The 24,847-nt window shown below is 34.6% G+C and overlaps 3 protein-coding genes, 1 long non-coding RNA gene and 1 other non-coding gene across 5 annotated transcripts in view; 4 read left to right on the plus strand and 1 right to left on the minus strand.

Moving 5' to 3' along the window:
- The window catches only part of LOC106620025 (uncharacterized), a 16,056-nt gene extending 10,116 nt beyond the window's left edge, over window positions 1-5,940 (minus strand). The window contains exons 1-2 of the transcript XR_011395608.1: window positions 5,449-5,940; window positions 4,887-4,969 (exon numbers count right to left, since the gene is read on the minus strand). This is a non-coding gene — a transcript (uncharacterized protein). The remainder of the gene's footprint in view (window positions 1-4,886; window positions 4,970-5,448) is intronic.
- Window positions 5,941-12,304: 6,364 nt separating this feature from the next.
- LOC118680186 (uncharacterized) lies at window positions 12,305-12,788 on the plus strand. The gene is made up of 2 exons (XR_004975685.2): window positions 12,305-12,431; window positions 12,486-12,788. It is a non-coding gene; the product is annotated as an uncharacterized lncRNA (long non-coding RNA).
- A 2,159-nt stretch (window positions 12,789-14,947) lies between these two features.
- On the plus strand, window positions 14,948-15,723 carry LOC106620021 (papilin). The gene is made up of 2 exons (XM_014238396.3): window positions 14,948-15,139; window positions 15,202-15,723. Exons 1-2 carry the CDS (start codon window positions 14,989-14,991, stop codon window positions 15,537-15,539), a joined length of 489 nt encoding a protein of 162 aa, XP_014093871.2. The 5' UTR covers window positions 14,948-14,988; the 3' UTR covers window positions 15,540-15,723.
- Window positions 15,724-19,076: 3,353 nt separating this feature from the next.
- LOC106620024 (uncharacterized) lies at window positions 19,077-19,842 on the plus strand. Its single transcript, XM_014238399.3, has 2 exons — window positions 19,077-19,343; window positions 19,406-19,842. Exons 1-2 carry the CDS (start codon window positions 19,202-19,204, stop codon window positions 19,684-19,686), a joined length of 423 nt encoding a protein of 140 aa, XP_014093874.3. The 5' UTR covers window positions 19,077-19,201; the 3' UTR covers window positions 19,687-19,842.
- A 2,521-nt stretch (window positions 19,843-22,363) lies between these two features.
- LOC106620023 (male accessory gland serine protease inhibitor) lies at window positions 22,364-22,925 on the plus strand. Its single transcript, XM_014238398.3, has 2 exons — window positions 22,364-22,534; window positions 22,622-22,925. The coding sequence occupies exons 1-2, from the start codon at window positions 22,468-22,470 to the stop codon at window positions 22,801-22,803; spliced, it is 249 nt and encodes an 82-aa protein (XP_014093873.1). The 5' UTR covers window positions 22,364-22,467; the 3' UTR covers window positions 22,804-22,925.
- The last annotated feature ends 1,922 nt before the right edge of the window (window positions 22,926-24,847 follow it).

The raw sequence follows: 24,847 nt of genomic DNA on the forward strand, positions 1-24,847 counted from the left end.
ACCGTCTGCTCCTTACCGTCTGCTAAAGGGAAAAATGTTAAAAAATGTTTCCTAAGAGCTATGCATAATAAACAATTCACTGTTTTTCCGATTTTAATTTTTTTTAAATATTCCTAAAAACTGCAATCTAATTTTCATATATAGATTTGATAAAAATAGTCAGGAAAGGTAATTTTATTTTTATAGTATCTAATATTTTTCTGATATTAAATTTTTCATTCTGGTATTTATCCCTTCCCGAAAAACGTTTACATAAATAACAAAATATGGAAGAGATCGTTCAGACTCCGAAATCGCTCTATATAACTTCTGCTTTTATATAGTCTTACACAATATAAGAGGCTGGAATCTTGGAAAATGAGAAGATGGTCTTCAAGTTTCTTAGGTCTTCAAGAATATCTAAAAATAATAAAAAAGCGGACTGTTGAATAAAATAAATAAATCCAAGCCTTTAAAATACAGATCATTTATTAGATTAGAATAGATTTTTTATCAATTGAACAAGGTGGTGTTAGTTCTAAGTAACTAACCTTTGACAAAGAGTTGACGAAAATTTACAGAAAGTTACAGGCTTGAGACTGAATGGTGCTGATATGAGAAAAATTTAATTAATAAGTGCCGCACTTAAGTCTTAACTACAAACTGTGCCACAGTATAGTTTGATTCAATTTGAAGTATTTTTTATGCAAATATTGTATAACAAATAACGACTAAGAAACACTTAGTTTTTCCTATGGAGTCTGTATATATAGCTGCTTAAGTATACTTTCCCATATTCGCTATTAAACTTAGTAAAAAGCTGCGGCACCATTCAATTCGAAATAAAACTCGTGAAACACTCAACCAGCTGTAGTGAGACAAACGTAACTGTTCTAGACCACGAAGAGCTAGAAAATTAACGACAAATCTTTGATTTTCTAATTTTATTGGCGAATTTCGTGGCGAGATATTTCTACACACACACACACACACACACATAAATATATAAATACATAAGTAATATATAAATTTTTAGCAATAAACATTTCAACTGCACGCCAAACAAATCATCTAGACCGTGCTGTAGCGAGCGCTGAGTACTTAGCGTACGTCCGCTATCAATTGAAAGCCACAACGGTCGGTCATTTACATGCGATACTTCATGGAACAATTGCAGAGGTTTCGAAGTGCAAGCGGCTGATAAAAAGCGCATACCAAAACGAGCGGAAAGTTAGCTGAATTTAAGAAATATAAAGAGACACACATACACACATACATATACGCGTATATATGTCTGCTGTCACGCTTTCTTGCGCTGAGAATATATACAATATATGAAAATAATATAAGCAATAACAAAACCAACAAACGAGTGGCAAGAAAAAAATTCTTTCATCGTGACAATTTCGTGAAATCCAATCAACTGCGCCCAACCGTTTAGCCGGCAAGCGCCAAATCAGTAAATCAGGCTAATCTGCGGGTCGCCACGTTTAGTGGTCTATTAGCGCATCGAAGTTTTGGTGTACGAAACGAGTGGTATAAAATCGCTGCGCTTGTCCGTTCGGCTTTCACAAAAGCAATAAAAGAACTTCGCGCAACAGCAGCCACAAGTGAGCCAAAGGAAAAGTAGTAGCAGCCAAGTTATATAAGCGAAAAAAAAAAAAAATTCAATAAAATTTTGCAAGTATTTTGAGTGGTGTTAAGTGAAATTGCAGTGATTTGCTAAATTAATGGAAATCCCTTTTACTCGGCCATACAAATTGATTTTGGCACAAATAAAATATCTGAAATTGCCCGCAACGCGCGCTCAACATAGCGAGTGATGAAACTATAAAACTATAAAAACAAAAGTCGAAAATAATATAGCAAAAAGTAATAAAAGACTAAAAGTCGAATTTTCGCTAAATTACAACAAATTTGTTACAAGTGTGGACAGCACGTGGAAATCGTGAAAACTTTCAAAAATCGCGGAGATTGTTCCTACCTAACCTCAAGCAAAAGCAGTATTTTAGTTTTGATACGATAAAATAAAATAAAAATAAAATAAAATATTAATAAAAATAAATAAATTAATTAATGAAATAAATTCAAAACTACAAATTTCAATAAAAAAAAGTAACAGTTTCCGTTGACGCAAAAGAAAAGCTCACATACCAAACATGAGGGCGCATATTGTCTTGGGTTTGCTGTGCTTGCTCTGCCTGACCGTGTACAGTTATGGACGTGCACGTAAGGCAAAAAATATTGTTATTTTTATTATTTATTTTAAGTTTTATTAATTTTAATGCGAAAAAAGGAGTAATAAGCCATACAAGGTTAAAATTTAATCAGTTTAGCGGTTGGCTTGAGAAAACGACAGCGAATGTGATTGTGGCTTGTAATCAATGTTTACGCTACGTTAAGTACTAAGTTATAATTATACAATATATACATATGTGTATATAAAAAGTGATATCCAAGTGTATATGTTTCCGTGAATTATGCTTTTCCAATAACTAAAAAGATTTCATTAAAATCGGCATGACAGATATGCTTATCAAAATTTCGTTACTTTAGACGCTAAAACTTTCCGTTAACGTTGTTTTAAAATAAACATAATAGTTACAAGGCTTGAAGTAAGCTGCAGCTGTTTGTGTAGCTGAAAACGTGGAAATACTGACTACCACATATGCCCTATATTAGAAGAGATTTGGTTCTAACAGTTATATAACTAAAGCGCATCGAATCGCAGTTTCTCGAATTTTGTTTGAATTTTTTCCGGATTCCTCTGGTTTTTGAATCACAATTATATTGAGTCCCTTTCATAATGGCTAAGCTTTGCTTTCAGCTGTCTTGTGGCTAGTTTTTTGATAGCAAATTCGACTTAATGATCTAAAAATTTTACTTTTTGTGGTTTTCTGTTATTCTTTATCCAATTCTTTGGATATATAAAATTTGCTAAAAACTACTCAAAAGTTTGATATAAAATTTGTCATAATGAGGCTTTTGCGCCGAATCTTTTCGACAAAGTAGGCTTCTTCTAACAGAAGAACAACTTTTGATGGATCGTTTCGCGCTTCGCTTTCTTTTTCCAAACTAGCGTCAATACCAATAGAAATCGATTAGTACTGGAATCTATCGGAAAAAGATAGTATATAGGGTGCAAATAGAAATTACAGATGTTCAGACATCCTAACTGTATGGATAGCAAAGTTGAGACTAGAAGAAAAATAAGTAAATAGTTAAGGAATATAGACATTGAGAAATATAAAAAAAATTTAAAGGTTAGGTCGAACTTAGATGGCTTTGCGCTTTGATTTTTGAAAGTTTAAACCTTCTTTGATCGCAAACTAGAATATGCGATAAAGACTAAGTAATTTTTTACTATATAACTATACTATTATCCAATATACTATATTCGAATACTTCAGGTAGTCTTTTAAAGCAATGCCATTTGGGTCAAGTTTACCAAAGAGTTTTGCAGAACTAATAAAAGTGTTACTTATCTAACTTTAGAGAATAGAGATAAGAACTTGGGTTAATTGATCGGAATAGTCGTTTTAAGTTACGCTAGATAGGCGAATTCATTAATAATGAAGAATCTTGAATATCAAAAACACCTCTAAAATATTTCTATACATAAAAGAATTGTATTTAATTTCTTTTACTTTTCTCATTTCCAGGTGACATTTGTCTGGTACAGCCCTCCATAAATAGTCTGTGCATCTCAAACACTTTGGGCATTGTCTACGATTTGGATACGCAACATTGCAAATATATGGGCTGCAGCACCGATAAGAAATTATTTGCATCACTTGAGGACTGCGAAAAAATTTGCAACAATTCCAGACATCGTCGGCTGCGTAGCAAATACAACAATAAGACGAACAATGTTAATAGGGAAGAATTATCGAAATGAAGCAGCAAAACAAAAACAAAAAACAATGTATTTCGTGTTTTGCGATTTTGCTAAATTCTTATTAGTTTATTTATAATAACGATTTATATATGCTTATATACTATAGTTGCTAGATTGTAAGCGTAATTTAATTTTGAAAAATAAATTTTGTAACAAAATGTGAATTTATATTGGAAATTGTATTCATTTTAATATGTTTCAAACTCCCTATGTATATATACTATACTATACATACTAGTATATACAAGTATATATATATATTATATTTGACGCTTTCTTCTTTGTGCGAAGCTTGCCGGAAGAAAATATAGACCTAACAGTTTCTAACCGTCTTCGAATGGCTATTTGATTTTATGAGCAAGATGTTATTGGCCAAATTACAAACGAAGGTTAAAAAAAAAAAAAAAATAACTCTCTGTTATCGATGATTCAGAGGGTTTTAGACCTTCCTTTATTTGTATTGTATAGTCGTTTTAGCTAAACGGACTGACGAGTACAGCTTAACGAATTTGCTCACCTTGCTCATCATTTTTTGAAAATACCTATATACTTGTATTGTCTTTGATATTTTTTTCTATCTTCTTCTTCCATCTTCATTTTATTATCATTTTCTGCTGATACATGCCTAAAATGCATACAGACTGATAATACGTTAGTCGCGACTGTAACACCCAGAATGAGAAGAGGGGTTAGAGATCAGCGTGACGAGCTGAGTTGATTTAGCCATGTACGTCAGTTTGTGTGTCAATATATACGCGAAATAGTCCCTCAGTTTTTGAGATATTCATTTGAAATTTTTCATACGTCCAGGTGAGTAACGGACCACTATTGGATATAGCTGCGATACAAATCGACCGATCAAAATCAATATGGAGATCATATGAGATATTTTTTCCTAATTTAAGCACCTTTACTTGTATATATATATATGATATGAAGATTCTTTATATGAATATTCTTTATATCAATCAACATGAATAGAAAGAACGAGAATCATTAAATTACTCACTTTTTATCATAATTCAACCATCGTGCCACCTATCGAGATTTTATTACGTCTATAACTTTCTCCCAAGCAAAACAAAGGAAGTACTATAGGGAGGAGAGAATTTTGTAATTTTATTAAACAGAACTAAAATTTTTGTGTTTAAGGTAGGAGATTGTGGGAGTTTAAAGGTCTTACTGCAATTTTAATATGCTAAGGAAAAATTCTAGTTTATTAAATTTTACGAATTCTTCCTGCCTACAAGCGACTAAAATGTCTATAAAAGCTGAAAGAAGTAATATGCTAGTAAATTTTGGATACAATAAGAGAAAAAGAGAGAAGAAAACTTATTATTAGAAACGCTAGAAAATTAGGATCTTGACTGATAAACTACATCATACTAAAAGTATACTATATATTTGATATATATATAAGAGGTTCTTAGACTACAAGATTTTGGTCTTGACTTGAATTAGTTACAGAATGTTTTAGATAGAATGTGCACGGAGGTTTACTATTGTCTTCCGACAGACGATTGTTATTAGGCAAGTAGGTAAGTAGATAGAGTAGCTGTCTGACGACGCACCCATGCCTTTATGAGACCCGTTGTGAAACCACCGAAACTAAGATCGCCTCACTCTCTTGTCTTCTCTCTGAACCACCCGTGCTGCCGATGAAATTCATCAGTATAAAAAGTGTTATCTGAGCAGCCACCGAAATATCGTCATGAAATCCTCTCTCACTCGCATGAAAGTTGTTTTATAGTTCCTCCTCCTCTTCTACCGCCTGACAGCTTCTACAAGCGTTTTGTTATTAGGAAACACTCTCGCTTTTTATAGTTAGTCGGAGATTAGTCGAAGCCTGAATATTGTAGATCTTAATTTTCTATTTATTACCAAAAATAATAATCAAATGCGTGATTTAGTCTCAAATTCAAGCTTGCATTTTATTTTTGAGTATTTTAATAAATTATTTAGTTAAGTTTTTTTCATAAAGATAGAAAAAGTCCTAAAGTAAGAGTATTAACAATCACATTTACAAATTTCACCAACAAAAATCACCGCGCTAAATCGCCGCTTAAACATCGCGACAAGTAAGTTCACACTCCTTTTTCGAATCGAAGCGATTATCATTGCCGCCACACCCACCATAGATGAACTCCTCACACCTGCGCGCGACCGGATCGTAGGCAAAGCTAGACACATAGCCGAAGCAGCGGCCGCTTTGAGGCGGTTGCAAGCAAAGTTTTACTACAAAAAATATACAAAAATTAAATTATAATAAATAAAGCGTAAAATAAAAAAACAAAATCTGAGCAGAAACAACAAAAAAATGTTTATGCAAATGAGCGGAGGTGAAGCAACGAAAAAATGCGAGTGAGTAAACTGTGGAAATACACTGGTAAATAACGTTGTATATATGTACATATATGCATGTAAATATATAATATAAGTTATATATGTACCTCTGCGATTGATGGCATCAACGCTGAGCGGTGTGTTAATTAAAAACAAACAACAAATAATGCCGATTACGCGCACAAACTGCATTTTAAAAAACACTACACGACTTGAACAAAATAAAGTGTACAAATATTTAATGATTATTATTTTTACGCGAATGCCGAGATACAGCGCGATCGTAATGCTTAACTGGGCACACCTGCTGTCAGCTGTCTAACGCTACTGACTCAGCACTGTCGTCTCGTAGCACCTGAGTGCCTTGGTGCTGCAGACGCAGAGAATTTGTGACGATTGACGGCGATTCTAAGTTGTTGTTGTGCGGCTCATCAGCATAACAGGTGTACGAGCACTTACAGTTTGTGGCAGCTGGTGGGGGTATACGGGGCGATTGAAGCGTTCGAGACGGCCTTTGCGCAAACGCGAACGACGAAGCGATCGATGACGTGCGGCGGAGTGACAGTTAAGTGAGTGAGTTAATGAGGAAGTGAAATGCAGATAAAAATCAAAGCCAAAACAATAATATTAATAAGTATACATATGTATGATTACTCAGAATTGGACAAATATAAGCTTAATAGCTAAATATTTGAAAGTGCTTTTGTTATTTTTGGCAAAATTGAAATATTTGAAAGTATTTTGCGGTTATTTTTGTTGTAATTGTATATTAACACAGTGAGCAGCGGTTAAGCTTGGGATGCGGACGGTTGTATAGAGCTTGAAGTCCACAACATATTGAAATATATTTAAGGTAGAGCTTTTACCACCAGCTTTCGTTTCGCTTAGTTGAGTTTCAGCACGATCATAAATAACATAATTGCACAAAATTATATTCAAATGTAGAAAAATATGTACATATGTATGTATATATATATGTATGTATATATACATATGTATTCAAAATAAAATCAGAAAGCTTTTTTAGCGCTCGTCGCTTTTCATTCATCTTGAGCGGATCGCCGCAATCAGTTTTAGTTATCATCATCCTCGTAGCGATTCGAACACGTAAAGTATATTTTATTTAGATTTTATTATTTTTTTTACATTGTTAATTAAAACTTTGGCTTTACTACTTTGGTTGATTTTTAGTAGGATTAGTTGTTTAGAGTGTGTAAAATGCGAAAACGTATTTATGAGATGGTGAGAAATACGTGGAGAACCAGTCATAGTCACTGAAAACCAAGGAGAACGAGGGAGAACCACTGAGAAAACCAAATCTTCACTCTTTTAGCTTGGGAAGATTCAGTGAGAGCTGGAGAGAACTACTTAAAGCCACTATCAACTAGTAAGAGCCGGGAAAGAACCAGTGAGAGCCACTGAGAACCAGGGAGAGCTACTGTTAACCGAGGAGTAATCGTGGGCGCCATTGAGAACCATGGAGAATCACTGAGAAACATGGAGCACCACTGAGAATTAGGCAGAACCACTGAGAACCAGGGATAGATCCTGAAAACCAGTGAAAGCCACTGAGAACCACAAAGCTGCCTAATTATCTGTTATCTTAATCTTCACTTTGTAGTTTAGCAACATCAATGAAACTTCAAATGAAATTATTTGTAATTCTGAAGTTGAATTGCTTTGACTAGAATTCAACTGAATGGAGTTGTAAACTGTAATAGAGGTAAATGGGGATTACTCATACGCTTCGTATTCCCGTGAGTCGAAAAACATTGACAAAATAAAAAAGTTGTAAACTAATGACTACGAATTTTAGGCAAATGAAAAAAGATTAAATACTTAGAACACATTTTTTATGCAAAAATTCTTAACTGACAGTGCGAAAATATTGATACAGCAAGTATTTACTAAATACACAATAGTAGGGAAGTAATTAGGTGGAAGCCAATACTCACAGCTACTTTCAACAACTGTAAAAACAATGAATTATAACAGCAAATTAAAACGAGTATGGAAGGGTTAAGTTCGGGTGTAAACTGTTCGAGTTTGTACTTTTGCAAGTAGCAGGGTTCAAAGCAGGTACCTTCAGCTGCAACGAAACTTTATATAAAATTAGAAAAAACGTTAACTTTAGCTGTATCAAAACTAGCGTCTGCAAAAACAATTTATGAGGTCAATGACCCTTTTGTTTAATTTTAGTCAAGTCAACTACCTTTATTTACATTTAAGGTCAGTGACCCATTTGTTTACATTTTATGGGGCCAACGACCCCTTTGTTTACATTATGAGGTCATTGACCTTATTGTTTACATTTATCCGAGGTCATTGACCCCTTTGTTTATATTTTATGAGGTGAATGACCCTTTTGTTTATTTTTAGCCAAGTCAACAACCTTTGTTTAAATTTAGCCAAGTTCACAACCTTTGTTTACATTTAGGGTCAGTGACCCTTATGTTTAAATTTTTTGGGGCTAATGACCACTCTGTTTACAATATAAGGTCAATGACCTTATAGTTTACATTTTATCCATTTGCAAATTGTTCAGATAGGACTACTATAGCATATAGTTGTCATACAAACTGAGCGACAAAAAAAAAGCCCCTGAATAGAAAACTTTTTATGTCACAAAATATCTTTATATAAGTTGGCATGAACCAAGGCAACGCAACAATCTTCGAATAAATTGTTCTGATTGGGTTCTCTGGCATATAGCCATCGTTCAAGTTGACCGATTATGTTAGCTTAGTCCGTTCACGTTCATAGTAATAGCAGGTCGAATTTGCCATAAGTACCTTTTCGAATTTTAATAATTTTTTTCAAATTAATGGTAATGTCTTATTGCATACAAATTTAATAAATAATTATTTTGTTTTTGTTTTTTTTGTTCGTTTAAATTTTTATTTAATATTAAAAAAATAGCCAGCAATTTGCGATCATTCTTCAAAAGTATTATTATTATTCCCTTTTACAATATAAAACGTTTGCCACATAGTTTGTAACATCCAGAAGAAAATGTTGGATACCCTATATAGTTATTTTGGGGCTAGCTCAAGTTTTCACGCGATTTTATCCATTTTAGACGCAAAGATCACTATTACTAGAAAATGCACATACTAGCAGATGTATGTACAAATGTACTTGTATATGCGGTATAAAGTCAGACGGAAGTTTGAAAACATTTATATTAGGTATATGGGGGCTAAGGGAAGTATTCACCTCATTCAACCTATTTTTGACACACAGACATATTATTTTGATCAAAAAGTGTTCTCTCCGTATTTCAATTATGTGTCTTACACATTGAACGATATATTAGGTATAAAGTCAGCTATAGGCACATCTTCGGGGGCTTGAACAGTTATGGTTACATTTTGACAATTTTTAGACTTGAGATGGCATACCTTCAAGGCATTATTTGTGCAAAGTTTAGTCCCGATTTATTCATTGGTGCTTGGTGTGTATACTGGAAACTGAAAGAATCAGATGGAATTTAAAGTGGTGTTATATCGGAAGTAGGCGTGGTTTATGTACAATCTCGCCCATTTTTACACAGTTTAAGTGTTATTTAACTCCATATCTATCTCGATATCTCGGTTTTAGGTGATACAAACAACCATTGGCTGCACAAAACTAATATACTCTATAGCAACATGTTGCAATAGTATAACAAAGTTAATGAAGTTAATGAATAAATGCTGACATTAGCTGCGATATTTAATAATACTTTGCATGCATGAATTACGATGTAATCTTATGTAATCATAATTGTGTTCACTTCAAGTAAGCGAAGCAATTTATGTTTAAAGCCGACCTTAAGTAAATCACACAATCGCATACAAATATGCAAGCAAATGATAAAGATATAGCTGAATATACATATGTATATGTATATGTATGTATGCCTGCATATAATCTCGAGCACACTTATGGCCATAGGTCGCACATGGCAATATCTCGCATGTGAATGCACATATGTATGTAATTCTATCTGAACACTCCCAACGCAGTTAGACTCATTGCATAATGACTTAATTACTGATTTATAGAAAATTTATTCTAATTAATTGCATATTCCTAATAACTTATTAGACAATGAGGTAATGAGTAATGAGGCAATAACGTATATAAATATATATAATATGTATGTATTATTCAAGTAATTAAGCCTTTAGGAAAGCAGTGTGCCTCGACTTCAATTTCAAACGTACCGCATATAGTTGTTGTAAATACACATGTACAACAGTAACGACAACAAATTATGCTTATCACATATATACATGAGCTCATATTATATAAATTAAATTGCCCTTAACAGTGTGATAACATAATAACAACAAACACAAGTGGTATAATTCGAGTGCAACTGCACCGAAATTTCACACTTAGTCAACTTGTTATTGACTAAGCAACTGCCAGTCAGATCTTCAGTTCACCTCATCAGTCATTTTCTTGCGTATGCTGACCCTTCTGTTGCTTCCTAGTGAAGATACTGTGTGTCTTGCGCACACATACTTGTATGTATATGTGTATTTGTGTGTATATGTACATATATATATCAAAGGTAGAATATCTAGACAGATGAGAATGTGGGAGTGGGCAGCGTATAATAATGAGCATAGAGAGAATATATGTATATCATAATATATTACAACTCAGCAGGAAAATTCGAATATAAACTAAAGAAGTCTGAACCTCCTCATTAAGAGTGTTGGGGAAAGTTATATTATCCTTTTTAATCAATTTTGTTAAAGAATCACACTGTTCTAAGCGAATAATTGGCAATTTTTTTTATTGGTAAAATTTGCTATCATATCAATATACCATCTGATGAAATTTGACTCGAGCTGACAAAAACAAAAAAAAAAAACACATTTTCAAGTATATATTTTAATATAAATCTTTATTTTGGCTTATTTAGGTTTCCTTTCCGCAATTACAAGCATGCCAAAGCTTAAACCAATTTACCATACACTTGATATAAGCCTCGGCTGTGATGGCCTTCAGTGCTTTCAGCGAATTAAAACAATGTATGTACGTCATATATTGACCAATATACCGTAAGGGCTACCGGATGCACAAAACCCTTAATATTGACTTATGGAGTCTAAAGGAATATATGAACAGACTTTTAAAGTTGTTTTTCATCAAACCGCAAGCAAACTTGAAATATTATCTAGGCATCTCACTTAGAGCTTTAAAAGTAACTCAAAGAATGGAGGTTCCCACATTTGATTTATGGGAGTATGAAGCGATTTTTACAAATTTTTTGTCAAAGCCGATGTTTCTAATTTCAAATTGAGAGAGCACGAAGGAAATATAGTTAAAATTAATTCAATAAATGCTGAGGTTTGCGTTTTTACCTTAAAGTAAAGAATTTCGGTAAGAATTGATAGTTGCTTGGCAGAGTTGGTGAATGAGTTAAAGTTTGTCGGTTCTTCCAGAAGTCAGTTCGTCTCGTCATCCTGATCATGTTAATATGTATGATATCACCAACTACAAAAACTCGTTCTAATTGTGAACCCAACAATGCCATTGTTTACTTTCATTTTAAAAGAGAGTTTTTAAACAAGCTTCAATAATCCACAGCGGCATTTAATGGGGTTCGTCTATCAACGCGGTTTGAAAAAAATCGATTTTTTTTCTTGTATATTTCTAATGTAGCCATAACTTGCAATATAAATATTTGAGCGAAAGCATGTTAACTTAAATTATTATTAATGTGTGTTGGGATGTTTTTTAAGTTTTGGCACGATTTTGGAGTTAGAAACAAGTAAAAAAACTTTTTTAGGTTTCAAGGTTTTCAAGCTAAAATCTATTGCCAAAAAGTCGACGAAATTTGAGCGCGAAAGTAGACGATTTACTAAAGGCTTGTAATGGAGAGGTTTATTCAAAGAAATTTAATTATCTGCTTCCACATAGACACTCCATATTGTATGGAGTATGTTTAGCAAAGTTTAATGAATCTTTTTCTTCTATAATTTATTTTCTTATATATAATTGTAAATAATATTGTAAATGCAATTGCGTTTTGCATGGCATATTTTGATGCATAATGGTGGCATTTTCTTGCAGGGATTGCATACACTGAATTCTCTGTCTTACAATGGAATCATAGTTTAATTAGCATTACACAGTTTAGTCCGTCATAAGCTCATTTTTCATTTAGTAAATAAACTAGACGCATTTTGTTGATTTTCTGCTTGTTTTTGTTGTAATAAAATAGTGTACTTGAATTATTTGAATTATAACATATAAATTATTTCAGATAGGCAACTAATTAATCAGATTCAGTGCTGCTTATGGGTCTAGGTTAATAGCAATGACTGTTGAATTGTGGACTCATTCACACAAATATCTGGTATATACTTGTACATATGTAGTATGCATGTTGCTTGGCCACAAGCTGATAAAGTGTCAATAATTTTACATAAGCTTTATTGGTATTTGAACAAAAATAATTGATATGAGTGTAATAAACAAATAACACATCATATTTTTTTACTTGAGTGATGTATTGCTAATGGAAAAATAATCGTGGATCATCAAAAGGCTTGTGTCATAGCCCTAAGTTTTGACTTTGATTTTCGTTTGCCTAGTAAAAGATAGGCTTCTGATTTCGCCAAATTAACAGCAGCCCGTGCATTTCCGCCAGTGTGAAATGGTTACATTGTATAACATGAAATTTGGTTTTAAAAAAATTCTTTTACATATACAGCAAGCTCACAAATCAAATTAACAGCGCCACTCACTTAAATCAATCCAATTTATCAAATACTGCTTATTCAATTTAGTTATTATGATATTTTTTGCTTTTTTTGCAATAGTTATTTGTTTTGACTAATACATAATTTAGTTTTCAGTTCATAGTAATTGCCACTTAGTGACCTTAAAGCGCTTAGCGAGCATATATGTAAAGGCTTAGCATTAAATCAATAGCTCAATTTTAAATATTTTTGACGAAAATATCACCTGCGAACAAACACAAAAAAAAAAAATTAAACAAAAAAAAAAAAACAAATGAACAAAAAAGCATGACTAAAATAGGTAAATAGCACAATAACAAATAGCAAAAAATGAAAACAAAAAAAGTTTATTTGTGCTCTTACACGAGTGTCGCTTTTTTCGGCATATTGGCATAATAATGCCATTCTGCACACATTTTCCTATTTCCATAAGCTTATTTAGTAAAAAAAATATTGTTTGTAGCGTTTATATGCTGTCATGTTAAGGTTGTGTTGTTGTTGTTTTTTTTTCAAATGCCTCAACTAAAGAGAATATGTTGCTTAAGTGAAAAATTGTGTATTCAAAATTACAGTGTTAAGCAAAATATTAGTACCGATTGATAGTGTGGCGCAAATCTCTTATCTAAACTAAAAAAAATATAAAACAAAGTAATCGTAAGAGATGTAGAGTTATAGATATGAGTAGTAAAAAGTAATATTTTTTATCGCTTTGTACTGTGAAAAATAGGTTCTTAGACAACTATAAGAAAGTATCTCCAAATACGAGATCTTAATTGTAACTGAAAGTTCCTCCGCCTCACAGTTATCTATTTTTGCTTATTATCATAGTATCGACACTGAAAAGAGGTTAAAAACGTTGAATAAAGGGTATGAAACCGGCTACTTTTAGATGAATATTCGCAAATCACAGTTCTGAACGAAATTCGTGCTTCCTACCGAAATTGAGCGAAGCCGAAGAAATTATGGTAGTTTACAAATTTAAATGGATTGTTTAGAGATATAGTAAAATAAAACACGAAAAAGCGTTAACTTCGGTTGCACCGAAGCTATAATACTTTACACAAATACAAACGCTTATTTACCAGAACTTTGAGCGGTCAGTTTGCGTGGCAGCTATATACTATAGTGGTCCGATCTGAACAGTTTCTTAGGAGATTACACCATTGCATTGGGTAACAACTCATGCTGACTTTCGAGAAGATATCTCGTACTGAAGCTTTTCATACAAGCACTTTATTCCGAACGTTCAGTTTGTATGGCAGCTATATGCTATATAGTGGTCCGTTATCAGTCCTTCCGACAAATGAGCAGCTTTTTGGTAAAAAAAGGGCGCATGCAAAATATTAGATCGATATCTCAAAAAATTAGGGACTTGATAGCGTATATACAGACAGACAGACAATCAGACGGACATGGCTAAATCGAATTAACTCGTCACGCTGATTATTTAAATATATACATTAAAGGGTCTCTGACGTTTCCTTTTTATAAATTTCAGGGTATAAAAATATAATCAAATGCCCATATTTTGTTCAAAAATTTTATGCCATTTAGTGGTAGAATATATTTTCGGGTATACAAAGTTGTCCTATTGATTTGTTCTGAAGAAAGTCAGGTATGCTTAACCACAACAAAAAAGCTACCACCATATGAATACACAACTCAGATCATCAAAAAATGACTAGTTTGCCCGAGAAATTCAAGATCTTCCATGAGCATGTCCAGTCAATCTGGTATCTCCCGTAAATAAGAAATAAACCAAGCTTTCTTCAATAACGAAAAAAGTTTCACCAACACTATAATTTTGCACGCAACTGTATGCAATTTAATACGAAACAGAGAGACCATGAGCGCGTGCACACAAAAATAAACATGACTATTTTTCAACAATTCTGTTTTTAATCTTTTTAATTAACGCCTGCATGCCACAAATGTCATGATGCTAATCTCAACAGCTCAATGGCTGAGCGACTAAACGATTTCCATGAAACGCTGAGCTCATTTCAATATTGACACTACAACAGAATGGCTCTACATTTTCAGCGGTGTTTACGTGTACTGCTGCTGCTTATCGCGGTGATTAGCGCCGTGTCAAGCGCTCCGCAACAAAAACAAACGGCACAAAAGCAGGCAGTGGTCAGTGGACCAGCAGGTGGTGGGCAAGCGCGTGTGCAAGGTGAGTAAAGAAAATAAGTGGAAATAAGTTTAAAAATGAAAAAAAAATGTCTATTTTCGAAGATCCGAAATGTCAGCAGCCGAAGGAGCCCGGTCCGTGTCGCATGAATCTCGATCGTTACTACTATAATTCGCAAACTAATGCCTGTGAACTCTTCAAGTTCGGTGGCTGTCGTGGCAATGATAACAAATTTGGATTTTTGAAGACTTGCGAAGATGCTTGTGTGATAGCGAAAACAACAACGAACAGTGCAGCACCTGGCAACGCTAAAGCGCCAGCACCAGCACCAGCAGCTGTACCAGCCGTAGCACCAGACGCAGTGCCCAAGAACCCCAAACCAGTTGCGATTCCAACAAATACAAACGCAAAGAAAACACCCATCGCAGCACAGGCAAAGTAGATTTGAATATGGAGTTGGAGAATGTTCTCATGTGGGTGCCTACGCTATTAAATTATGAAGTGGTCGATATTGTACAGTGTTGAATACTATTTTGAGATTTTTTTGTACCAAGCATTAGCTGAGAAGTTTTGAAATATTCTATGTTCTAATACGAATAAATTGAAGAAATGATAGATGAAAAATATGTCTCATTGGTTGTTGCCACTATTTTTCATTAACTTGTATTTTAATGAGGTGTTTTTCATAATTATGACAACTGAAATCGAGCTTAATTAAAGTTAAAATAGTGTTCAGAACTTCCAACATGACTTGTTCAGAACAAAATATGTAAAATAAAATATAGATGTAGAGAGTCATAGAAAGAAACCCTGGGAATCCGAGGAAGATTCATTTTGAGCGAATCGCGCAAAACAGATGGAATACGACAGCAAGCTGCAGGATAATAAAGCAGAGATGGACCAAATATGACAGAAATAAGACAGAAATAGAAAAAAGGACGACTATCCAGTTTCAGAAAAGGACAGACTTACTATAACGGGCACTGGCCTTGTGGAGAGCATGCGCTAAAAATGGGCCTGCATTATAACAATAGTTGTCGTAGCTGCAAGTAAGAAGCTAATACGGAAATGGTCTTCCACTTTCTCTGCGAATGCCCAGCTTTATAACAAATCCGATACAATATAGGTACTTGGAATTCATCGTGTACGAAACCTTGAATGGTTGTCTACTAAAAGCATAACGGATATAAATAATTTCAATGAGAAATGGTTTGAGCGGATCGATGAAACGGAATAGCAAGACAATAAGGGTTTACGATAGTGCATCAAAATGGCGCCCACAGCGCTAATCAAGCCCATGGTGGCAGGACATAGGTGGCCCTACCTACCTATGTGCTCGTTTACATATATGATAACTTGATAATGATTTAATAAAGCATCCAAGAGAAACAATGATGAATGAAAAAAAAATCTTTTTTAATTGATATTCATGCAGAAAAGTCTGTAGGGGCATAATTTTAAATATGCTATTACATTATATATATATTAAATTTTAGTAATTCATCATTCTACAATTGTAGTGAACTGCTGAAAAAAAATGTGCAAAAAATTGTTGCAGATCACCGCATCCCGTGAGAATTCCGAGCCCTGGGAAACGGTTCCCGATCTCCTCCCCAATTAATCTCCTTCACTGTATATATTTATATATATACCGATACGCAATTAAGCCAATGCGCCTAAATGTAGGCAGTGGTTGTCTCCACTATGTAGTATTAAAGTATGGAGTCAAAGATTTGCTATTCAAATACTAATCTATTGGATTTTTGATGGAAGTACTTGAAAAAAACGGCACCGTTTTATCAATTTTTGATTCTTTTCGACCGTAGGTCATTGTACCGAAAATATCTTCCAGTAGTAGTTTTTTAGCATCGTGTGAGATCGCCTATAACTCAAAAAATATTCAATTTTTTTCTTCGAAACTGTTACTGTGTATACCTAAAATGTGTGTAAATATCCATTAAGGTTTTAAAGCCATTGATAGAATAGTTTTGTTTTTAATTCTCAAAACTCGCCTTACACTAGGTGTGCCCTTTAAGGTTTTTCCCGAACAAAACTAGCACTTTTTAAATTCAACAAGCTCGTACTGCTAACGTACCAGGCTGGCTGGTAAGTAAATTAAGAGAGTATGTATATAAAAATTTATGGCGCTTAATCTGAATAGTTGAGTTGCCTGCATTACTGAAATTATGATCCATATATTTTTCCACTTATTTTTCATATGTCTACCGCAAAAAAAAAGGGATAGCCATATCTTGTTTGGAATAAAAGGTGGTGTTTAAAAATAGCATACATTTGAATTGATGATGAATGAAAGACCATTATATAATATCAACCATTCATTATTCAGTGTATTACTGCACTTTTAATGGTTTATCATATAATATATATTACCAGACTTTACTAATTTTCATATCCTAACAAAAGATGCAATTATATAATATTATATATAAATTGCTGCGTTATCTCTAATAGTCCATGAGACAAGCATATTAAATTTACTAAAGGCAACTCATGCTCACTTTTCAAATTTAATTTAAAAAATTTACACAATAGCGCTTTGTGGGCCTGACAATATCCTGATTCCACTCATGAATGAACATAACCTTTGCATTTAAGAGTTTTATTTAAATAATATATCAAGCTTCAGCGAGCGATCGCAGTTTAATGAATTGCCACTTGCACAGATGGACGAACGCACGACTGTACAAACAAGTTTCGCGACTTAGTTTCGCGTCTAGTTTTTTATTAATTATTATGATAAATTTATATCGGTCTCGATTATTTTTAGGCATTACAACCGTTGAGATGAAAAGTATTACACGCCTGTGATATATGTATGACATAATATGTTACGAGAACAATGAAGCTTTTAGGTTATAAATCTATTGTTTAACGTCAATTACATTTTCACTTTATCATTTCAAATGAAAAAAAAATCGAGTGTTTTATTTTTATTACACATTATTTATACTCAGTACTCGATTGATTGAATAAACTAAACTGAATTCAAAAATGCGGTTGCGGCTTTGAGCGCGCATCATAAGATGAAATTACACGCGGAATTATAATTAGCCGTTTGAGAAGAAAAATCCCAGTAACCGCATTTAAGGCAATGTATGTTTACACTGACTCATTGTGTGTGCGCAAATATAGAACATAAAACAGACATTAGCATTTTATTAATTAAATTAGCATATTATTTGTGCGAACGCATTTAAAATTTATAATTGTACACTTTAGAAGAACATATTGACGATTTAAGTGTTATAGGAAGGCTACAGCCGCAGCATACAAAAACGACTTGTAGTAGAACGCCGACAGATTGAAAACACCCGCACATTAAAAGTGATTGCCGAACGTTGAAAGCCAATCACCGACAGTCGTTGACATTGATAAGTTTCGTTGCCGCGTTCGACTAAAACGTAAACGCTGCCATTAAGCCGGTTGCTACAATATGTTTATAGCTTCCAAGCTGAATGAAGTAGAGCTTCCTAGCGCATTTTTTGCTTGCGTGTTTTGCCGCGTAGGCGAGTACGCGCAACTGAGTCTGGTAAATTCGCCGGTGTTGCGAGCTCGTTAAGCGACAGCTAATGCCACCCGCAGCACACCTGCTCGCAACTCGCTTATGCTAACCGCGCGTCGCAGCGCGAGTACCCGCCACAACTACTAATGAGCTTGCGCGTATCACCGATGACAGCACTTGGCGCTGCTTCGCGTCAATTGCCGCGTCGTGCCAACAGTTGCTGAATACGGCGAACGTGGTTATCAGCGTAATTGCGAAGCATTTGCATACTGTTTGTGTGGGGGATGGGAAAAAAATTATGGATAAAAAAAAAAGAAAAGACAAAAATAATAACAATATTCAGCAGCGAAAGGGTACGCGCACTAATCGGAAGTTTTGAAGGTGGCGGTGTCTGTGACGCCAGACGCGCTCAGCCAGACAACGCTCGACGTGGCAGTACTTAAAACGCCTCGAAGGTGCTCGGTGGCATCATTGTGCCATTAGAATCTCAAGCGTGAACAGCAAGGCGAGAGGAACAAAATAAGATTTTAAATAATATTTTCAAATCCCAAACAAAAACATACAACAAATTCGAACACAGTATGAAATTCGTGCTAAATCTGTGCTTGGTCGCCTGCTTCATTGCCGCACTGCAAGCGGCCGCGGTGGAGCCTTCGACAACAAAGTCCGTAGCCCATGATGTACCAACCACAGTCACAGCAGAGGATGCTACCAACGATTATGGTGCGTAGTACTAATAATGAGTGAATTCTGAAATTTATTTCTAATATGCTGCTATCCTTTAGTTCCCGATGTATGCTACCAGCCTAAGGAAATCGGTCGCTGCTTTGGTATTTTCCCTCGTTTTGCCTTCAATTTGAATAATCGTCGTTGTGAGAAGTTCGTTTATGGCGGTTGTGACGGCAATTCGAACAATTTCGAGAGCAAAGCGGCTTGCGAAAGTGTATGCTTGTATAAGCATGATGAATTATCAGATGAAGAGAGCTCGACTACAGAGAATACCAGCGATGATGCTGAGCCAGCACCTGTAATTCCCGCTGATGAACAACCAGCTGTTGCAGCTTAAAGCCGCTGAAAAGCAATTTTGCGAAATATGTATTTAGTATTATATGCCGTTGATTTACAAAAATATTGTTGTTAAAATTTTGTGAAACGTGTGAAATTGGTGTGAAAATATAACTTATTAAATAAATAAGTAAACATTGAATTATATAAGCAAGAATTAATACCGATTTACAAGTATTAACTGACAAAAGTCGAATCTAACTGCGAAGTATCAGATTGATAGCAATTCTAAGGAAAATTTGTTCAAAAAGAGAGAAAGCACGGAGGACCAGCGAAAAATCAAAATTATCAAGCTATGAAATTGTGAACAAAATCTGACAGCTGTTAACTCTCAGGTTATCAGCGTGTGAAAACTATTAGCTGGAAAAGGTTGGGTTCCTAAAAGGTTGTTGTTGTTGTAGCGGCAAAAACATTCCTGAAATAATTATGAAGAATGCTGCCGAGTTGACAGTCCTTGGCCAAATAAAAATTCGGGTCCGTTCCGGGTTACGTAGACCCGACTGTCGTGAGAAGGATCTTAAAAGATCATTCAAATTGTATAGATGAATAATATATAATAATAAACTTTTATATAAACATTTTATCTATGACGATCGAAAGCAACAGTATTTGGAACACTTGGTTGTATGTATATACATAGCTTTATAGCCAATTTAAGAATTAAAACACAATATTTTCATATAAATACCAACCAATTATCATAAAATAAGATCGAATAGCATGCTATAAAAGCATTAACAAAAGCAATCTATTAAAGAAGTGCGCCAAAACTTTGATGTCAACGAAACAAACAACAATCTTAAGCAAAACTTTAATCTCTTAAAAGTAGCTTTGGATAAACTAAAACTTATGTAAAGATATGGACAAACTATATAGCACAAATTACTAAGTTTAGTCGGTATAGTTCTAGGTTATGTATTTTGTATATATATCAGTAATTCTAACTTAAATATTCTATCATTATCGCTCTATCTGTCAGGAACTTTAGCAAAAGAGAGCACCGAATAGATTATATGCGTACTGCTAAAGATATGAGCCATAAGAGTGCCTCTAATAGCAAATATATTAAGATAAGTAACAAAAAAAATCCATTAATTTTGTAGTAGATGGTTTTTGTAAATGCGATTGGGCGTTAGAAAGATAAGATGTTGCAATTTTTGAGCGTCAAAGATGAACACCAGCAAAATGAAAATACGCCATATTTTACAGTTTTTCTTCGATTATTACGATTGATTGAAAAAGTTATCCTGATACTTTATCAACCAATCATGCACAATTTCGGCTTTGTAGATTTCGTTCCGGTAATTTTGGTGACGCTCTCCATGGCCAATTGTTACAAATATCGCTAAAATTATTAAAATTATCGAGTTGATGTAAGCAATGCTTCGATTGCCCAGGAGCCAAACGTTGAACAAAAAACTGTTTGAAACTATTTAAATTAGGCTGGATACAAAAAGAGTCTCAATGTATGGTGCCGCACGAGTTAACGCAAAAAAACCTCATGGACCCAATTCCCAATTCCCAATTCCCACATGGAAGATTTTGCTATGTGCTTGGTGGCATTGGCAAGGAATCATCAACTATATGTACTGTCAACAATTGGAAAGTCTGAAAGAAGCAGTCGTCTAGAAGCGGCCAGCTTTCGCCAATAGAAGAGGAATTGTGTTACATCAGGACAACGGCCGTTTACCGATAGGGACTCGCCAGAAGCTCTGGCATTTTCGATTGGATGGTTCTTTTGCATCCAACTTATAGTCCGGACCTGGCACAAAGCGACTACCAAGTAGTAATTAGGGCCTTCCAATGCCTGTCCATCGCAAATGATTTTTTAGATTACTAAATTATATTAATGGGTTTAAAACAGAGCTGGCATTGTGGATAGGCGCTTCGTAAAGATTTTATGCATGTACCATATCTATCAGAGACCTAACTAGATCTTTATATAAAGTTTTAAACGCTACCAAGCAAATAAATCCGCCAATAACACGCCTCGGCAAACAAGCCGAGGAAGAATCAAACGGAAAGGTGCCAATTCGAGCTTCGTCGGACGATGCCTTCTAATAGTTCTAACTCTAGCGTAGATATGTATGCTTAAATATATAGAATGTATCAATATTAGCTAAAAATCAGTGACGTACACTCGTGCGCCGGGTTTTTCTGGGCGAAGAGTAAACTTTTGCCGAATTACTATTTTTTCGCCTACCATAAGCACAACAATAATACGGAATAATTGCTTCAAAAAAAAATTTAGCATTTTTGTATTAGTATGTGTATGTACCTACATATATAATATATAGTATTTGTAAATAAGTATGTAGAGTTTATTCCGTGCGAAATAACCCAAACATTTGATTTCATATGACCACCAATACATGTATGTAGGGTATGTATGTGTATGCCGGTATATACGTGAAATCAGCTAATAAGTTTTGTCATTGCGAAAAAGCAACAATAAAATCTTAATTGTATTTACATCGCTTATAAGTGAGTATTTTAATAATTACGTTTAAATACACACTCACACACGCATTGGCATATTGACTTAAAATTTCACATGAACACACCCAAAAACTTTAGTACAAGTGCAAACAAATATATTTACATATAAACAAACAAATTTATAGAGAGCAGATAATGTCAGAGCATACAATGTTAGTGTCGAGTACTTCAAGGGTCGCACATTAACGATATAAATTCAGTTCGAAGTGAAGCTTGAAGGCAACAAGTTTAAAGTTGACGAATTAAATTGTGCTTAAGACACCTACAAAAGTAAATAATCAAAATGAAATTCTTCGCAGTAATTTTGGCAGTGTTCGCAGTGATCGGCTGCGCGCTGGCGCTTAAGGATCGTAAGTGTACTCTCGGTTGACGCACAACTGGAGAGGGAATCAGACGGTGTTAACCACTCAAATTTAACTTTCGTGATATTCCTACAGCCATCTGTGGTCAGGAGCACTCGGCCGATGGCACTGGACTGATCAAGTGTGCCGCTTATATGCCCTCGTGGACATTCGATGCCACCAACAACAATTGTTTGAGCTACATTTATGGCGGCTGCGGCGGCAATGACAATCGTTTCACCACACAGGAAGCTTGCGAGCAAAAATGCAAGGAATAAATGCGACAAGAACAAGGAAAGAAATGTGTGTCTTATTTTGGGACACAATTTTAGGGTCTAATTGTAATGTGATATAATTAAAATGTGGATAATAAAACAGGCAACAAATATTTCAGGAAAAATATGTGATTTTGCAGAAAGATAAAATACTTGACTGAAGTTGATCTTTGCCATATATTCACGTGCAGCGGGTAGTTAACTCAAAAATTTTGATTACTGAGTGAAGTGGATAGAGAGGAAGAGTGTTGGTTTGTGGATGTAACATTATAAATACCTTTTTATGTTCACACTACAACCGGTTCTCGAGCTTTTTCCAAAACTTATATAATTACGGGAATATTTAATGCCGTTACAACAACACAAATGTTAATACTATACTTTGTAGAAAATGCTCTCTGACTCACTGTTGAATTAGAGATGCTTTGAAGCGGAAAATACATAAAGGCAATTACCCTTTGAATACAAAAAAAAAAAAAAAATATTTAGAGAAGTACCGCCGGCACAGTATATCAATTTTATTATTGATTTAAATAAGGAAGCTTTAAATTAGGGAGTGACCGAAGATCAGATAATCTCAATTTTTTTAAGAAATATAGGCGTGCCTAATATTTCGAGACGTCCGAAAAACTTTTTTTCAGTCTAACTTTGTTTTAGAAGCGTTAGCTTCATAAAGATCACTTACTTAATAACATAAATATCTTCTTTAATCAAGCGGATTGATAAAAATTAGTATCCTTAGTACATTGAGCGAAGGAAAAGTGTGATGGTGATGAATTTTGTTAATTTAGTTGCGAAATCGCATACATCATAAGTAAGGCGTTCCTTATGTTCGATATATGCTGTTTGGTTGGATCAGTCCTAGTATACAATTTTAGAAAAAATCAATATGAAAATTTACCTTTTCAAATAAAAACGTGATTATTACACAGTTTGGTACATTTCCTAGTATGGGTTAATTGCAATGCCAGTTTGGTTAACATTGCAGTAATACCTTATGATATAAGCTCATTAAACCTAGTAGAGAAGTGAACCGCGCCCACTTTTCAAAACCAAATTCACTAGTCTTGCCATTGCACTTGCAAACCACTATGTTATATATAGTTTTTGTAGGTTAATCGTTAAATGAGATTATATTTTTTCGAGATAACTACGTTTTGTGGGTGGAACAGTGATCCGAATCCGCCCATATACAATACCAACCTCGTCAAAGTATCGAGAATCTTGCCACATAAATAAATACTTTTCTAATGTTATCGAAAGCATGCACAAATGGATGGACGGAAGGACGGACGTACGGATGAACAAACGTACACATATTCAGAAATCAAATGATCTCATTATTCCGATCATTGTACCCTGAACAAAGTATGTTAAGTTTTCAACGAATTTGTAACACTCATAAGGAAACAACGGAGATCGTTTGGTTGGTTGAAAAGTGAGGTGCGCAAGCGCCAGATCGCAGGCGATCCCGGGTGGTAACCAAATTAAGCCATATGCAATAACTCAGTGGATTTGGTAAAAAGTATGTTTATTTTCCCTCCCAGCTACCTGATGTCTCCTAAGTTGGAGCATTGGGAGCCGTGGAATGTATTTTGTCTCATCCAGCTTAAGGCTATGCATTCACATAGATAACGTTCCAGCGCCTCATCATCTTCGGAATTCACCTTTCGAATTTACTGAAGGAAGAATCTTAAGGGTGGATGCCCTGCATTGACCCCTACAAGACCCGGATACCCTTTAAAATGCATATGTACAAAAATGATCAGCGCGATGAGCTAAGTCGATCTAGCAATGTCCATCTGTCTGTCTGCCTGTATATACGCGAACTAGTGTCCCAGTTTTCCAGATATCGAACTGAAAATATGCATACGATCTGTTTTTCTAAGAATCTGCTCACCGATAACGGACCGCTATAGGATATAAGTGTCGTACAAACTGATCTATCAAGACCGTGTATGGAAGCCTATTTATTTGTCAAGATATCTTCATAAAATTTGACATGTATTCAGCCATCAAAGCATACAATAAAACGTTTTCCGTTAGT

The sequence above is a fragment of the Bactrocera oleae genome, chromosome 3 (genome assembly GCF_042242935.1).
Source record: "Bactrocera oleae isolate idBacOlea1 chromosome 3, idBacOlea1, whole genome shotgun sequence".
NCBI classification, from domain to species: Eukaryota; Metazoa; Arthropoda; class Insecta; order Diptera; family Tephritidae; genus Bactrocera; species Bactrocera oleae.

Coding starts and splice junctions, on each gene's coding strand:
- LOC106620021 (XM_014238396.3), top strand. CDS start 14,989: ATGGCTCTACATTTTCAGCGGTGTTTACGTGTACTGCTGCTGCTTATC. Junction 15,140..15,201: donor TGGGCAAGCGCGTGTGCAAG/GTGAGTAAAGAA, acceptor CTATTTTCGAAG/ATCCGAAATGTCAGCAGCCG.
- LOC106620024 (XM_014238399.3), top strand. CDS start 19,202: ATGAAATTCGTGCTAAATCTGTGCTTGGTCGCCTGCTTCATTGCCGCA. Junction 19,344..19,405: donor GGATGCTACCAACGATTATG/GTGCGTAGTACT, acceptor GCTATCCTTTAG/TTCCCGATGTATGCTACCAG.
- LOC106620023 (XM_014238398.3), top strand. CDS start 22,468: ATGAAATTCTTCGCAGTAATTTTGGCAGTGTTCGCAGTGATCGGCTGC. Junction 22,535..22,621: donor CGCGCTGGCGCTTAAGGATC/GTAAGTGTACTC, acceptor ATATTCCTACAG/CCATCTGTGGTCAGGAGCAC.